This window comes from Callithrix jacchus, chromosome 7 (genome assembly GCF_049354715.1).
Source record: "Callithrix jacchus isolate 240 chromosome 7, calJac240_pri, whole genome shotgun sequence".
In the NCBI taxonomy this organism is placed as follows: Eukaryota; Metazoa; Chordata; class Mammalia; order Primates; family Cebidae; genus Callithrix; species Callithrix jacchus.
In genome coordinates, this window is record NC_133508.1 from 137,700,328 (window position 1) to 137,718,975 (window position 18,648).

Genomic DNA, 18,648 nt, shown 5'->3' on the forward strand with positions numbered 1-18,648 from the left:
TCTAAGGTGTCTCTACTGTTAAAAACTTTTTGAACAATCTCCAACAACTGAGTTAGATTCATTCCCTGGAACCCCTCTAATTTTTGCAACTTTCTTTTGATGGCTGGGGCTGACTGGGAAACAAAAGCCAGATTGATGGCCCGCTGATTCTCCGAGGTCTCAGGGTCAATAGGGGTGTAGGTGCGGTAGGCGTCCTGTAGGCACTCAAGGAAAGCGGCTGGGGACTCCTGTGGACCCTGGGTAACAGTCCCTACCTTGGAGAAGTTGGTGGGTTTTTGGGCTGCCCCCCTAACCCCCTCTAAAAAGTACCAGTGAAAACTGTTCAAAGCCTGCATGCCTGCTGGGGTGTCTGGGTCCCATTGGGGCCTGGTGGAAGGGAAAAGTTCATTAATTTGTTCCTGGCAGTCTTGTACTGAACCTCCCCCCGTCCCACGTATTGCTTTATGGGCTGCTTGTCTAATTCTACTTCTCTCCTCCGTGGTAAACAACACCAGGAGCAGCTGCTGACAATCATCTCAGGTTGGATGGTAGGTTTGTAAAACTGACTCCAGGAGTCCTGTGAGTGCCTGGGGCTTTTCAGAAAATGGAGGGTGTTGAGCCTTCCAGTTATACGAGTCACTAGAGGAAAAGAAGATATAAACAAAGAAGGGGTGGCCCTGGCTGCTGCCATCTGTGGGAGGTGCCTCCCGGAGGGGCAACAGCTCTGGCGGGTGTGGGGCCCACTTCGAGTGTGGAGAGGAGACAAGGGCTGATCATTAGTAGTGTCCAGAGAGGGGTGTCGGGACCCCACCCCCGAGGGCCAAGAATACAATGGAGGCAACTCTTGGTCCTCAGCAGGGCCCTGAAGAACAGCCGGTGCTGAGGGGCCCCTTCTTTGGGCCTGCTAGCATAACCTGAAGTCCAGCATGCTTTATACATTTTTCAAGCCAAGGAGGAGGGTGCTGGTTCAGCCTCAGCCATTGATCAATGTATGGAAATTGTTCATGGTAACCTGGGGACCCTGACACGATGTTCCAGACAGCCTGAGTTATCTTGGGGTCATATGTCCCCGTATCTGGACAACCTACCCCAAAGGCTGGCCACTCTAACTCACAGAGGGTCCGAAGCCTCTGTGGGGTTAGTTCAACACCATACTGGCCAGAGAACCCTATTTTAAAGTTTTCCGTCGTGCATCAGAGGGAGGTGCATGGTCGGGACTGTGACGAGCCCATTTGGTCATTTTCTTCAATTTTTGAATTTTCTCCCAAAAGACTGGCTTCCCTGAGGATTTGAACCAAAAACCTCACAGTTGCAGGCCCTCCACCTTAATTGTTGTGCTAACAAGTAACTTGCACTACAAAGAGTTAGAAAGCTGTTCTTAAAGCCAAATTTTAGATGCAAATACTGCAATCTGAGGCAGTGTGGTCTGACTGAAAGCCGGGTGGGGCTGGTGGCCGGCAGAGAAAAAAAATACACTTTTTGTGTCAGTTTAAAAACTGAGCTCTAAGCCCCTGGGCCGGCTGCGAGTTCCCCGCCCCTGCAGCTTTTGGTCACCTTGACACAGGGACCCTGAAAAGCATTAAATTCCTGTCTCCCTATTTTTCTCCACTGTCTTCTCTGTCTCCTCTCTCTCCCTATTTCCTCTCTCCTGTCTCCTACTTTCTCTCTCTTGCTTTCTTGTCCTTTCTCTCGGGACTCTTGCTTACTACTCATGTCTTTCTCTTTCTGTGGTATAGCCAATTTTGAAAAGCCTCCAATTCAAATTTTGCCCTCTCTAAAGCAGGTTTTAGTAGGGCATCCGCAGCCGGGTCCTGCAAGGACCAGACAATTGAATTGGTGGGTCTGTCTCTAGTCCTATCCAACGGAACGGAAGGTGAGGGCCAGGGTAAGGTGGTCTCTCTCTCCGCAAACCACAACTGGCAAGAATAAGCTCTATGGAGGTTTAGTGCTGCTCGGGCATAATGCTCTCGACTATAGGCTCTCCTATCCAAAGCCCGTGGAAAAGTGGGGATGTGGCAAAAGAGATGAACTAATAAATCAACTGGGTGTGTATTTTGTACCCACCACAATTCATAGAGTGAGCAAAAGAGTTGCCAATCTGTCTTTAGTGGTTTATGGCACCCGAATTCCCGACAATTGGGATGATGCCAGTATGCCTCCCTGTGCTACACCACCGGGCACTGCCCATAACAACATTGGACACTTTTATGACAGAATAGGCAGTCACCAGTTTTCCATTCCAGCCTGACAAAGAGCACTCGTAGACCCTGATCTAGGACTTTGTTTCCTACAACCCTAAAGAAACTACTTCCTAGGTGCCAAGGGCACAACTGCCTTTCCAACATGGACTCAGACCCAGCATGGGCAAAAATACTCTTTTCCTGGTGGAGGTGGCTGGGAGAATTTACAGGCCACAATAATCGTAACAAGGAAGAAAATAAAGACAACTAAAGTTAAGACTATCTGCCACATGGTGGAAGAAGAAAGAGTGAGGCCTCAGTGATAGAAGAAGAAGATGAGAAAGAAGGAGAAGAGAGTAATCTCTACAGGGGTATAATTAATAAAAGTTCCCTGCATCCAGTGGTTGGTCAACCACTGTAAAATATTCCCTACCTCAAGGGAAGATGGTCTGAACCAGTGTATGTCTGCTAGCAGGAGTCTAATAAAACTGACAAATTAACAGACAAGACAGGACCACATACAAGAGTGACAAACAAAGGGTGGGAGCCTCCCAAAAGGGGGGCCAATCAGTTGCCTGCCCGGCCATGACCCCAGAGGGGTCTTTCAGGAGTGTCTTGGCTAAGGTGTATCCGTATAACCCCCGGGCCTGGTCACCCCAGGATGGAAGTCCCAGTAGGACAGCTCTGAGGTTAATCACCGTTATGCCTTATGACGCTCCTGTGGAACCACGGGTGAAGGCCCACTCAAGCCCCGTAGCTTTCAGCTGTGAGACTACATATATACACAAACACACTCTCACTCACACAAAAGTTATGGAAAGCAATTGAATGCTGACACCCACTATGCCAGCTACCAGAAGCTGATACCCACTATACCAGCTACCTGATGCTGATACCCACTATGCCAGCTACCAGAAGGTTGCCCCATAGTCTTTCCTCTGATGTTGTTCAACCCTGTTTTCATTTCCAAGCAGTACAATAAATCAACCCCATTATCATTTTTGAGCAAGCTGAGTCTATATGCCTAAGTGTATAAACAGTCTTTTTATTAACAACAAAATGTGGATTGAGCTTGCAATTTATTAAGCATATTTCCATAAATACATAATAAAAAGTATTATACATTTCAAAAACTGCCGTGATTCTAAGTTGTTTGCTTTAAGGTTTTAAAACACACAGTGGTGATAAAAAAAAAGAGAGAATAACCAAATAGATGCAATAAAAAACGATAAAGGGGAAATCGCCACAGATTCCACAGAAATTCAAACCATCGTCAGAGAATATTACAAACAACTCTATGCACATAAACTAGTAAACCTGGAAGAAATGGATAAATTCCTGGACACCTGTGTCCTCCCAAGCCTAAACCAGGAGGAAGCTGAAACTATGAATAGACCAATAACAAGGTCTGAAGTTGAGGCAGCAATTAAGAGCCTACCACACAAAAAAAGCCCAGGTCTAGATGGGTTCACAGCTGCATTCTACCAGACACACAAAGAGGAGCTGGTACCATTCCTTCTGAAACTCTTACAAATAATCCAAAAAGAGGGAATCCTTCCCAAATCATTTTATGAGACCCACATCATCCTGATGCCAAAATCTGGCAGAGACTCAACAAAACTTCAGGCCAATATCCATGATGAACATAGATGCAAAAATCTTTAATAAAATACTGGCAAGCCGACTGCAACAGCACATCAAAAAGCTTATCTACCATGATCAAGTAGGATTCATCCTGGGGATGCAAGGCTGGTTCAACATATGCAAGTCTATAAACGTAATTCACCACATAAACAGAACCAAAACCAAAAACCACATGATTATCTCAATTGACGCAGAGAAGGCCTTTGACAGAATTCAACAGCCCTTTATGCTAAAAGCCCTCAATAAACTCAGTATTGATGGAACGTATCTAAAAATAACAAAAGCTATTTATGACAAACCAACAGCCAATATCATACTGAATGGGTAAAAACTGAAAGCATTCCCTTTGAAATCTGGCACTAGACAAGGATGCCCTCTCTCACCACTCCTATTCAATATAGTATTGGAAGTTCTGGCCAGAGCAATCAGGCAAGAAAAAGAAATAAAGTGTATTCAATTAGGAAAGGAGGAAGCCAAATTGTCTCTATTTGCAGATGACATGATAGTGTATCTAGAAGATCCCATCATCTCAGCCCAAAAACTGAAACTGATAAGCAACTTCAGCAAAGTCTCAGGATACAAAATCAATGTGCAAAAATCACAAGCATTCCTATACACCAATAACAAACTGAAAGAGAGCCAAATCAAGAACAAACTGGCATTCACAATTGCTACAAAGAATAAAATACCTAGAAATACAACTAACAAGGAACGTAAAGGACCTCTTCAAGGAGAACTACAAATCACTGCTCAATGAAATAAGAGAAGATACAAACAGATGGAGAAACATTCCATGTTCATGGTTAGGAAGAATCAATATCGTGAAAATGGTCATACTGCCCAAAGTAATTTACAGACTCAACACTATCCCCATCAGGCTACCAATGACCTTCTTCACAGAACTGGAAAATATCACCTTAAACTTCATATGGAACCAAAAGAGAGCCTGCATAGCCAAGTCAATTCTACGCAAAAAGAACACAGCAGGAGGCATCACACACTACCAGACTTCAAACTATACTGCAAAACTACAGTAATCAAAACAACATGGTACTGGTACCAAAACAGAGATATAGACCAATGGAACAGAACAGAGGCATCAGAGGCAACACAACATATCTACAACCATACAATCTTTGATAAACCTGACAAAAACAATCAATGGGGAAAGGATTCCCTGTTTAATAAATGGTGTTGGGAAAACTGGCTAGCCATGTGCAGAAAGCAGAAATTGGACCCCTTCCTGACACGTTACACTAAAATTAACTCCAGATGGATTAAAGACTTAAACATAAGACCTGGCACCATAAAAACCCTAGAAGAAAATCTAGGCAAAACCATTCAGGACATAGGAATAGGCAAGGACTTCATGACCAAAACACCAAAAGCATTGGCAGCAAAAGCCAAAATAGACAAATGGGACCTAATCAAACTCCACAGCTTCTGCATGGCAAAAGAAACAGTCATTAGAGTGAAGCGGCAACCAACAGAATGGGAAAAAATGTTTGCAATTTACCCATCTGACAAAGGGCTGATATCCAGAATTTACAAAGAACTCAAACAGATTTACAAGAAAAAAACAAACAAGCCCATTCAAAAATGGGCAAAGGATATGGACACTTTACAAAAGAAGACATACATGAGGCCAACAAACACATGAAAAAATGCTCATCATCACTAGTCATTAGGGAAATGCAAATCAAAACTACATTGAGATACCATCTGACACCAGTTAGAAAGACGATCATTAAAAAATCTGGAGACAACAGATGTTGGAGAGGATGTGGAGAAACAGAAACACTTTTACACTACTGGTGGAAGGGTAAATTAGTTCAACCATTGTGGAAAACAGTGTGGCGATTCCTCAAGGACCTAGGAATAGAAATTCCATTTGACCCAGCAATCCCATTACTGGGTATATATCCAAAGGACTATGAATCGTTCTACTATAAGGACACATGCACACGAATGTTCACTGCAGCACTGTTTACAATAGCAAAGACCTGGAACCAACCCAAATTCCCAACAATGATAGACTGGACTGGGAAAATGTGGCACATATACACCATGGAATATTATGCAGCAATCAAAAACAATGAGCTCATGTCCTTTGTAGGGACATGGATGAATCTGGAGAACATCATTCTCAGCAAACTGACACAAGAACGGAAAATGAAATATCGCATGTTCTCACTCATAGGCAGGTGATAAACAATGAAAACACATGGACACAGGGAGGGGAACACAAACTGGGGTCTATTGGGGGGAATAGGGGAGGGACAGCGGGGGGGGAACTGGGGAGGGATAGCATGGGGAGAAATGCCAGATATGGGTGAAGGGGAGGAAGGCAGCAAATCACACTGCACGGGTGTACCTATGCAACTATCTTGCATGTTCTGCACATGTACCCCAAAACCTAAAATGCAATTTAAAAAAAAACACAGTGGGCACATATAAATGGCATTTGAGATTAAGTTTTTAATTGCAGGTTGGAGCATTATTTTAATAGCTTGGTACAAAAAGAATGAAGAATAAGAACTCAGCAGTTGAAGGGCCACAAGCCCCAAATGCAGTAAGTCAGACACATATCAAGCAACAGTAACATCCACCTAATTTTCACATGGTTACTCTAGCCTTATTGCCTCTCTTAGAGGGGAAAAAGATCAGCAGAAAAAGCCTGGATATGTCCAGGATAGAACCATATCCAACTGGGCATGTGAAGGTTCACATGACAGATCACACATTATCAGTGCACCCTATTTCATACTTATCCTTCTCTTTGACCCTCCAACACTGCTTTCTAATTCTCACTCTCTGCTAATGACCTTGCTTCCTATTTCAATTGGAAAATAAAAGCAATTAAAAGAGCACTTAACTTCCATAAGCTTTTACAGCCAGTGACATCTTCTCAGCTACCTGCACCTGTGCCCACGTATTTGCTTTTCCACTTACAGTACTGTCTGAGGCCAACGGCTCTCCTCTTGCCCATTCAAGTTAATCACTGCAGTTATTCTTTCAGCTCTTGTACATTCTAAAATTTCCCTTCTTTGCTGGATCATTCCCCACAGCATATAAACATGCTGGATTTTCTCCTACTTTAATGAACCAAAGAAAACAAAACAAAACCTCACCGCAGAGGTGGGTTCCCGTTTCTCTCTCCAGGCTATTCAACCATTTTTCTGGCCCTCTTTACAGCACAACTTTTTAAAAGAGTTTTTAATTTAATTTTATTTTAAGTTCAGGGTTACATGTGTAGGATGTGCAGGTTTGTCACATAGGTAAACGTGTGCCGTGATTTACCACACCTATCAACCTATCACCTAGGTATTAAGCCCAGCATGCATTAGCTATTTTTCCTGATGCTCTTGTTCCCTACACCCCTCCTGACAGGCCCAAGTGTGTGCTGATCCCCTCCCTGTGTTCATGTTATCACATTGTTCAGCTCCCACTTATAAGTGAGAACATGCAGGGTTTAGTTTTTGTTCTTGCATTAGTCTGCTGAAGAGAACGGATTCCAGCTCCATCCATATCCCTGAAAGGACATGATCTCATTCCTCTTGAAAGAGTTTTCTATGTGGTCTCCTATTCCTCTGTCCCCGTCACTGGCTATCTGGTCAGTTTCATTTCCTCCTTCTCCTCATTTACTCTGGCAGCCACGATGTCCTGTTTCTTGAAAATGCCAAGATCATTTCAAGGCCTTCTGCACTTAACTGCTCTTTTGCTGGAAATGCTGTCTCTTAGATTTTCTTATAGCTTTCTCTTTTACTCCATTCAGGTCAATGTTCAAAAGTAATCTCTCTAAAGGGGCCTTCCCTGACCATCCTGTATCACATCCCTCTTCCGTCCCTTATCCTGTAGTTACCATCTTCCACCCCTTACCTGCTCTATTCTTCTCCTTAGCAGTTATCACATCATGTGCACACATATTTCATATTTACTTATTGTCTGTCCCTCCAACAACCCCCACTCCCATTAGCATGTAAGCTCCACAAATGCAGGGGTTTTTGTCTATCTTGTTCACTGCTCTATCTCCAGTACTTAGAATAGTACCAAGAACAATGCCTGCACTTAGTACATACTTGTTGAATAAAAGAATAGCCCATCTACTGTTGTAATGCTGATATATTACAATGTCAGTAAGTTAAAAAGGGGAGAATCTGATCAGTACCTCTTATGACTGCATGTTTATGTTCCCCCAAAATTCTTATGTTGAAACCCTAACCCCCAAAAGGGTGGTATTAGGTGGCAGAACCTCTAGGGGATAATTAGGACATGAGAGTGAAGTCCTCAAGAATGAATAAATGCTCTTTTAAAAGACATATGAGAGCTTGGTTCCTTTTTCTCTGCTCTCTGCCATTTGAGGAAACCATGAGATGACAGCCATCTGCAAAGCAGAAAGCAGGCCCTTACCAGACTGGATCCACCAGCACCATTTCTTGGACTTCCCAGCCTCCAGAACTGTGAGAAATAAATGTTTAAATCACCTACTCTATGGTAATTTGCTATGGCATCCCAAACTAAGACAGCCCCTATTAAGAAAATATACTAAAAGGTGAGGTATGTCAATGTGATGTTTTAGGCTGAAAGTTACTAATGAGTAAGGTCAGTATTACCAAGCATCTTTTATGTGACAGGCCCAGTTGTAGACACTAGGTAACAGTGATCAACAGGACACCTGCTCTGCCTTTAACGAGCTTACATTATAGTGAGGAACCAGAAAGTCTACGTTTCCTTATGATTTTTTCTTTAGTTTCACTGAGTAACTATCTCATGAAATAGCATATATATATATATAAACATTAGCTATTTGTCACAGATATTAATTCATTCATGAAATAATCTTCAGCATCACATTTCAGGTAACATGGAAGTCATTCCTACTCTTATAGTTTAATAGGGGAGGATAGAAAAGTGAACAAATTCCTCAATGCAGTGTGAAAGTGCTGTGATTGAGGAAGACACAGTTACAAGAAAGAGAGGAAAAGAAAAGTTCTCAGGGGGGAGGGATGACTAAGATGAGTCTTTAAGGAGATACATGAGTCAATAGGATAAGAGGAGGGAGAAATATAAGGCAGGCAGGAAAAAACATCAAGTTACAAAGCAAAAGGCTAAGATAGCATGGGCTACTTGAGGAAGTTTATGAGGATGGTATGTGTGAAGTATAAGGATGAGCATATGAGTGTGTGAGTGTGCGTGTGTGTGTGTTTATGTGCAAATGACAGAAGAGGTGACAAGATGTGTCTTATCTACCACGTTAAAAAATTTTCATTTTCCTTTATAAGAAACGAATAGCTGCTAAAGGACTAAAAATGGGGGAATGATATGATCATGTTTTAATTTTGGCAACAATATGGAGGATGGAGGAGTTAATAGAGGCAGAGAGACTAGATAGAAGACCAGTGCAGGCTGTAAATAAAAAATAATGAAGGCCTCACCTGAGGCAGTGGCCTTGGGAATGGAGAGAAGATATGGTTTCAAGAGCTTTTTAGAGGGGAAAAATCAAGAGCCTTGGTCAACTACAGCAGACCTTGTTATCTGAGCCCACAATCAATGCCCTGCTATTCCTTGATAGCAAGCCTTGATTTATTTTATTATTTATTGAATGATTGACTGATTGAGACAGGGTCTCACCATGTTGTCCAGGATGGTCACCAATGCCTAGGCTCAAGTGATCCTCCCACCATGGCCTTCCAAAGTGCTGGGATTATAGGCATGAGCCATCAATCCCAGCCTCAAAACTCTGGTTTTATTTAGGTGTCCAGTCTCATTTCATCCATGTGCACAAGGAAGGAAACCCAAACCCTAGCTCACTGTTAGATTGTGATAAATTTAAGCTAACCATGACAATCCATTCCTATTGCCCACAACTAGTTTAGGGTGGGCATATAATCCGGTTCGGGCCAATGAAAGGTACAGGAAAATCCTCTGAGGGTCATCTAGGAAACGTTTCCTCACTCAAAAAAATGTAATACAGTGGGAAGTAGCTGGATTTTGTCACATGTGAATGTGTTGAATTAAACTTAAGCAGCCAGCCACCCATCTGGTGTCCAGGAGGCAAGTGGGCCAGGAACAAAGTCATCACATAGAAAATGGCAGAATGGAAAGAGAAAAATAATAAGGGTTCTTGATGATGTTCTTCAGTCAGTTGATTAACCAGTTCTGGAACGAATCTATCTCACATCTCCTTGTTTTGTAACATTAAAAAAAAATCTCTAGTTGAGGTAGATTTTCTCTTTAACAAAGAACATCCTGACATTGCAACCAATTGGATTTAGGGTGTTTGGTAGATATGGAGGTTAAAACTAGTGTACAAGGGCCAGGCATGGTGGTTCATGCCTGTAATCCCAGTACTTTGGGAGGCCAAGGCAGGAGGATCACTTGAGACCAGGCGTTCGAGACCAGCCTGGGTAATATAGCAAGACCCATCTCTACAAAAAAAACAAAATTTAAAAAGTTAGGAGAAAAAAGACTCATGTACAATCTCTTGGTTTAGGTGACTGGATTGACAGAGGTACCATTCACAGAGACTGCAAATAAAAGAGGACTATGTGAGTTTCTGGTGGTATTGTTACTAATTCCTTCTAGTCAGCAAAAAGGTGAGCACATTCACTAGTAATTCCACAAAGCTAGTAAAAGTAAAAACCAGCAGTACTGACCATGTTTATACAGAGTGCTAAGCAGCATAAAGGAGGGGTCCTCTTACAGTGGGGGGAGGTGGGCCTGGCAACACTTCCCAGGTGAGACCCTTTGAATTATCACCTGCTATGGTTTAATGTAAACCAGAGATCCTCTAGCAGGGAGGCTGAATCTAAAGAATAATATCCCATAATCAGCATTTAGAAATAATATGTCTATAATTTACTGTTAGATCCAACTGTTCAATCTCCAAGTTGCTTTATATAAAAAGCGCCAAGCTTGAACAGATATTAGAAGAGTAAACCATTTAATTTTTAAGCCTATAAATAGCAATAAGCAACATTACATGTTCCAAAACAGTTAAAGAACATCTGCTTACCTTTGCATAAGCGTTTCCACCTTTTAATTCCTGCCAGAGACAGAAAATACTATAAGGATATCATATAATTAAAGAGTTAAAATTAACTATATGTCAAATAATTCTGAAGTAGACATATATATGTGGGCAAATATAGATACTAAACTCTGATGATCTTAAATCTAACTATTTAGACTCCCACAATCCCCCTAAATGACCAGAATTTTTATTTAGCATTTCACTTTAATATAAATGAGACAAACGGTGAGAACGTAAGCTAATATTTTGTTTATCTGCTGAAGAAGAAGTGGTCAAAAAGTGTTATAGACTCACTGCAAAAACTGAATCACCAAAGAAAGGTTAAATTATTTACTCAGTTAAGCACACTAATATAGTATAGAAAGATTTCAACAAGACTTGAAACCACAACCCAGGGACAACCAGCTTTTATGAATCATTGAAGAATTACTTTATGCGTATAAAAGCATACGTTTAGACTAGTACAAATCCTCTTACCTAATGTGAACAAGACTGGCCAAAGTGGAAAATGATAAAAAATAATAGATAGATGTCTTTTTTAACTTAAAATATGTAACTGTACATTAATTTGCCATATCTTTAGATTTGTCGTCATACACCTGTAAGAATTAAGTGTAAAACACTTAGAACAATACCTAGCATAAGGTATGTGTTTGTATACATGTATTTGGTGAATATATAAATATGTTAAGAAACAATCTATGATAAACTCCATTAACATGCATGAGTATTTGCTGTTCCTCCCTTTCCCTGCTTCACTGATTCCACGTGTGGCCATGCCACTAGATCTACCCCATTACGAAGGACCACATTTTTATTAGGTCACTGTCATATTCCTTGATAGTGCCCTTCCTTAAGCAAAGAAAACAATTTTTTTTCCAGATGATCCTTATTTCTGCTAATTCTTTTCTTTGCTCCTCTTTATAGCCAAATTCATCAAAAGACTTATCTATGTTTGCTACATCCTACTCTCCATTCAACCCACTCCAACTGGGCTTTAATCCTTATTTCCCTCTGTAATAGTTCTTTTTCATTTTTTATTTCTTAGATACAGGGTCTCTGTCAACCAGGCTATAGTGCAGTGGCATGATCATAGCTCACTGAAACCTCAAACTCCTGGGCTCAGGAGATCCTCCTACCTCAGCCTTCTGGGTAGCTAAAACGACAGGTGCATGCCACCACACCCAGCTATTTTTTTTTTTTTTTTTTTTTTGTAGACAGGGTCTCACCATGTTGCCTAATTTTGTCTTAAACTTCTGGCCTTAAGCAATCCTGACTCCTCAGCCTCCCAAATTGCTGGGATTACAGGTGTGAACCACTGTGCTCGGGCCCTCTGCAATAGCTCTTAAGATTACCAAGCCAAGGCTCCCTGTTTTCATCTTCATCAACATCTCAGTAGTAGGTTACAGGGTTGGCCACTCCACCTCCTTTCTTGTATCATTTTCTTCGCTAAACTTCCATGGTACCACAATTGCCTGGTGTTATTCCTACCTCATTGGCAACTCCTCACTCTCTTTTCCTGGACCTACTCCTTCATTCAACCTCTGTAGAAAGAATGCTAGTCATATCCCAATTATCCATTCCTCCCCTCCATAGTAACAGAATCCTCTGTTTTTAGTTGGGCATCTGGCTGCACAAAAATAACCATTTCTATGTTGTAACTCTATGCCAAAACATAAGCACTTCTCCCTTTGACTATCACAAACCACCTAAGTGGTCTCTGCGATTCATCCAACACAGCAGCAAAAGTGATCTTACACAAGATGATGTCTCTCCTTATTAAAATCCTCCAATACTTTCAATTATAATTAAACTTCATAAGGCCTGGCCTGATCTAGCAGATCCAATCCTATTACCAAGAACTTTCCCTCTGTTTCCCATGCTGCAGTCAGGCTGGTCTTGTCATTTAAACATGTCATGCTTCGCTGCATGGGGTTCACAGTACTTCTGAATCTGTGGTTCGATATCTTTGATCAGTTTTAGAAGATTCTCAGCCACACTCGTCTCTCCTCCTAGGGCTTATAGTTAGACCTTTCTACTGTCTCCTACATGTCTTACCTTCTTCCCTGTCTATTCCACCCTTGTTTTCTCTGTGATTTAGGCTGAATATTTTCTTCTGTCTTATTTTCCAATTTACCAATGCTCTCTTCTGTTATGGTAAACCTGCTGTTAAATCCATCTGTTGAGGTTTTCTTTCATTTACTTAGGTTTAAATTTTAGTTAATGTACTTCTCAGTTTTAGAATTTAATTTGCTTTTTTTTTAAACAGTTTTTAGTTCTCTGGTGAAATTCTCTATCTTGTTCACTAATTATAGTTATTATAAAAGTCTGTCTTTGATCTTCCCAAAATCTGTATCTTCTGTGGGTCTCTTTTTATCATATACTTTTCCTTTTGATTTTTGGTCATACAGTCATGTCTCTTCATATGCTTGATAACTGTGTATGAAAACCTGAAGAAATAATTTGAGATTCAGAGTGATGTGATATAGGGAAAGACATATATTTGCTTCTGGCGAGTAGTAAGGAAGAGGCAGATCACCTTCATCCAAGAAGGGATCCTTTAGAATCCCTTTAGATTGGCCCTTCCCTAGACCTTTATATGGTTGCCTCTTTTTCAAATGTTACCTTTCAGAGAAGTCTTCACTGACTCCTGCCCCAGTTCTCTAAAACAGCCTCCTTTGCCCAAGCTATTCTCCATCACCTAACTGTTTCCTACACATAACACTTATCATGACCTCAAATAATCTTATTTGGCTACATGTTTACAGTCTCTGTCTTTCCTATCACACCTCCCCCAACTCCAACCAGAAAGTAAAGTATTTGGGGGTGGGAACTCATTCCAGTTCACCACTGTCCTCCCAGTACCTGGAATAGTACCTGTTGACTGGTCACTGATTGCTTCCCTGTGTCCTAGGCAACAAAACACACTATCAAACTTTCTCATCTTTGTCAACTTTATAGGTAAAAAATGGTATCTTATTTGTAATTTTAATTTGTGTCAGATTGAGTATGTTTTCATGTTTAAAAGCTATATATAGCATCATGATAGAGACTGCATCTTTATCTGATACAGCACACAGAACTAGCACGGAAAAGAACAAGGCCAGAGACTCTTGCTTTCATTCTAAATCTTTCTTCTCTATTTAATTTTTGACCATTATATGTATTATTTTGGTAAGTATAACATGTATACACACACACACACAAAGTTGAACCATATGAAATTACCATTTTTTAAAATTATTGGTAATTTGCTTCAACCTAATATTGGGAAAGAAAATATACAGGAAAGAAAACAGACTTGGAATCAGAAAACTCTGTGTTTGAGTCCCTGCTTTGCCATTTATTAACTATGTAAATTTGGGTAAGTAACTTCTCTGAGCCCTGGTTTCCTGAAAATGGAGAAAATAATACCTATTTTCAGGGTTATTAGGTATATTACACATAAAGTTCCCAGAACAATGCCCAACAAAAACCCGGAATTTAACAAATAGTGAATATAGATATATATATAGTCCCCAAACTAATACAAATAAGATTAATACTTATATGTATAGTGACAGTGAGATGAAGGTTCTTGAGTAATATTTTAATTTATAACCTCAGATTCTTCATCATATTTGCCATAATTTAAATTACTTTAGCAAGTGTGAAGTAAACTGCATACACAGTTCTAATGATAAAGATAAAGCAGAGCTAAACAAAACAAGCTGGTGACTATGGAACTAACTATGGTTTCTGAAAGGGAAGAAGTAATAGGCTATTTTTATACCTTCCTCACTGATACTCTGTAGATACAAGGATCTAGGATGCCTGTGGCAGCACTTGCACTCATTTTGCACATAAACGAGAACTTCTTTCTCCAGTGAACACAGTTTGCTTGTACCACCTCCCTGAAAGAAAGAAAAAAAGAGCCAATTAATTAACTATTATTGATGACATGTTAAAAAGCACACCCACATTTTCATTCAAGTCTAATGCAAAAGTAATGTAATAAAAGCCAGTACTTGTAAACAGTGTAACAGGAAGGAAGCAAATTCCTAACAATGTGCTCTGAAAATCTTTGGAAGGTTTTAATTATCCAAAGGAAACTGGAAAAACGTGAATTTACTTATCAATTAAATCAGTATAAATTAAGCCACACCATTCACTCACTCAACACACAATGTACATTTACTTTATATGTTGCACGTGTGGTACATGCTTAAAATATAAAGACCAGGACAGAGTTCCTGACCTTGTAGGGCTTATATTCATAGTTAATGCAAGTGACAGAAATATGAACACATGCTTATTCTAGGAATAAGCAAATCCTTGTTTTAAGATGAACTATTGTCACAGTTTTACTCCAGCCATAACAGCAACATCAGCTGCCATTTACTGAGAGCTTACCATATGTTATGAAATTTCCCAACAACCTTGTGAAGTAGCTGGCATTTTCTTCACCTTATTTATTTAATTAATTATTTACTTATTTATTTGAGATGGAGTCTTGTTCTGTTGCCCAGGCTGGAGTGCAGTGACATGATCTTGGTTTACTGCAATCTCTGCCTCCAGGAGTGAAGCAATTCTCCTGCCTCACTCAGCCTCCCAAGTAGCTGGGATTACAGGCACCTGCCACCATGCCAGGCTAATTTTTTTTTTTTTTTTTTTTTTAGTAGAGACAGGGTTTTGCCATGTTGTCCAGGCTAGTCTCAAACTCCTGACCTCAGGTAATCCACCCGCCTCAGCTTCCCAAAGTGCTGGGATTACAGGTGTGAGCCACTGGGCCCAGCCTCTTCACTTTAAAGATAAGGAAAATGAGGTGTGATGTGAGAAGTGAACTCAAGGTCATTTAAGTAGGAGGTGGTAGAGAAGAACTGGCATTCAAACCAGGCCTGTTTAACTTTAAAGTCTACTTGCCCATACAGGAGAATCTGTATTTTCCCACAGTTTTTCTCTTTCAAGCTTCCAGACTTTTGTACATACTGTTCTCTCTGCTATCGTGTATAGGTACAGGGGCGGGGCTCAGCCTTAGAAAAGGATAACCATACCTCTAACATAGGAAAGAGAGAAAGATAACAGATGAAATAAAGAGAAAACTAGAGAAAGCAAAAGAGAACACAGCAAGAGAGCCCAAGAGGCTGAATAATTTTGATTTTCTTAGGACAGTAATTAGTCATGTCTGTGGAGTGATAGGGACTGGTAAGTGAGTTGAAAATTTAGATAAAGGCTTAGAGACAGGAAAACTGCTGTAGTGAATGTGAAAGTCAAACTTATGGCTGCCTCAGGGAATAAAATAGATTTTTATTAGGATCTATCAGTTATTTTTGTCGTTGTTGTTGTTTTTGAGACAAGGTTTCACTCTGTCGCCCAGGCTGGAGTAGTGGTGCGGTCACAACTCACTACAGCCTTGACCTCTCAGGCCCAAGAGATCTTCCCACTTTAACCTCCCAAGTAGCTGGGATCATAGGCCTGTAACACCACACTCAACTAATTTTTTTTTTTTTTTTTTTTTTTTTTTTTGGTTAAGATGGGTCTCCCTATGTTACCCAGGCTGGTCTCAAACACCTGGGCTCAAGCCATCCTCCTGTCTCAGCCTTCCAAAGAGCAAGGATTATAGGTGGGAGCCACCTGGCCTGCTTTTTCTGATTTCTCAATCAATACACAGAAATCCAAGAACAGGAATTACAAAAAACAAAACAAAACACCATAATTTAAAAACCAAGTATGCATTTGTGTGTGGTATGTGCATGTGTGTTTACTTTTAGATACTAAACAGACACAGGAATGGGAAAGGAGGACATGCATTTTACCATTGGTTCCACTATGATAACTTTGGCCATTTTTTTTCCCTTAGGAACCCTTAAGTGATTTAATGAATCATGATATTAAGAGTGTATCTGTGGGTTCATAGCAGAGTCTCCCTTGAAATCCAGGCAGGGTGTAATTTACTGGTACAGTCACAATACCAATTGTGAGATAAGTGTTGTTTGATAAAGGATGGACCTGGAGGTAGTTTTCAGGCAGCCAGAGGACTCCTTGGTAAGGAGAGCAGTTGCTAACATGTACACTCAAAAATAAATACATTAAAAAAACAGTGAATAGCAATAAAAGTAAGCAAGAAAAAAAATCCAGATTTTTTTTTTTTTTTTTTTGACATAGGGTCTTGCTCTGTCACCCAGGCTGGAATGCAGCAGTACAATCTTGGCTCACTGTAACCTCTGCCTCCTGGGCTCAAGCAATTCCCATGCCTCAGCCTCCCAAATAGTAGCTGGGATTACAAGTGTGCACCACCACACCTGGCTAATTTTTGTATTTTTGTAGAGATGGGGCTTCACCATATTGGTCAGGCTTGTCTCAAACTCCTTGCCTCAAGCGATCTGGCCACCTTAGTCTCTCAGATTGCTGGGATTATAGGCATGAGCCACCGCACTCAGCCTAGAATTTTTTATTATGCTTCTCTCCCAACATCTCTTGGCCTCAAGACTTGCTGGAGGCATCAGCTATGGTCTCCGGAGCTCCTAACAAGGAGATATAGATAGAAACAATGATGTTCTGGACCCTTCAGGGTTCACTGAGCTTCAAGGTGCTCGATTGTTCCTTTCCCTGAGACCACTGATACATCATCTGATATCAAGAAACGACATTTAAAATAAAACTTTTACTTTCATTACAATATTATATACAAATTTCTAGTTAAACATGGCAGGTTGAGTGTATGTATTAGCCTCTGCTCCCTCCCAAAACCTACTAAATAAAAACAAATAATGTATTATCTCACAGGGACGAGGAGAACTAGAAACAAAAATAAGTGGCCAGGGACAGACAGACAAGTGACAGCTAATTTAGCATACTGAAGAAATTTGAACCTTATGCTGGTAATAGTAAAAGCCAAGAGTAAGAGTAAGAAACTTAAACAGGCTTCGAAGTTGAAAGAAGGAGGGACAAGGCAGAGGACTGATCAAAAACTGTTTCAGAAATAGTGAGACCGCAGACCTCTCCTTCCCTGACTCCTGCAGATGACTGAGATGTATTTTCCTGACAAGATGAAATGGAAGGATGCTCTGGACAGCCTGAAGTGAGGGCAGTCATTAGAAACAGCAAGCGCAAAGGCATGCTGGCCAGGGTAATGAAAGATGACTTAATGCTGAGACTTCCAGCCTTCCCCAAACCTGGCTTCTCACAATGCCAGAACCAGGCACCTGTTCTTCAAGATGTGGGAAGAATATTCTCTGGGGAATCCAACCCAGCTTCAAAGAAAAGATTTCATGAGATGGATTTTGAGGGTTCTCAATGACACAGCCAGCCAAACCAACCTATAATAAAAATCTGAGATGACAGGCACCCCCACATACACAAAGCTCCCAATCAACATTTAGTGCCTCACTGTTAAATATGAGCAGCTAAGTGAGGAAAGTCTTTTAATATGAGAGAAACCAAAATGAAAGAAAAAAACTAATTTGGCTGGTTGCAGGGGCTCATGCCTGTATTCTCAGCACTTTGGGAGGCCGAGGTGGGAGGGGTGCTTGAGCCAGAAGTTTGAGACCAGCCTAGGCAACAACAGGATACCCTGTTTCAACAAAAAATTTAAAACTTAGCTGGGTATGATGGTGCATGCCTGTAGTCCCAGCTACTCAAGAGGTTGAGGCAGGAAGATCACTTGAGTTTAAGAGTTCAAGGCTGCAGTGAGCCCTGAGTGTGCTGCTGTAGTCTAGCCTGGGTGACAGAGCAAGACTCAGTCTTTTTTTTAAAAAAAAAAAGAGAGAGAGAGAGAGAGAAATAGCAACTTGAACAAAACAGAGCATGTGCTTGAAGAAGAAAAAATATTCT

At 40.8% G+C, this 18,648-nt stretch overlaps 1 protein-coding gene across 13 annotated transcripts in view; it reads right to left on the bottom strand.

Annotated features, from left to right (window-relative positions):
* FRRS1 (ferric chelate reductase 1) overlaps positions 1-18,648 on the bottom strand; it is a 109,614-nt gene that overhangs the window by 85,027 nt on the left and 5,939 nt on the right. For 9 of the 13 annotated variants that reach the window (XM_078332602.1, XM_078332589.1, XM_078332587.1 and 6 more), the window contains exons 2-3: positions 14,609-14,729; positions 10,819-10,848 (exon numbers count right to left, since the gene is read on the bottom strand). In XM_078332602.1, coding sequence (XP_078188728.1) covers positions 10,819-10,848; positions 14,609-14,729 — 151 coding nt within the window. Of the gene's footprint in view, positions 1-8,213; positions 8,262-10,818; positions 10,849-14,608; positions 14,730-18,648 lie in introns of those variants that run through there. The other 4 variants (XM_078332598.1, XM_078332591.1, XM_078332596.1 and 1 more) reach the window with 2 other exon arrangements.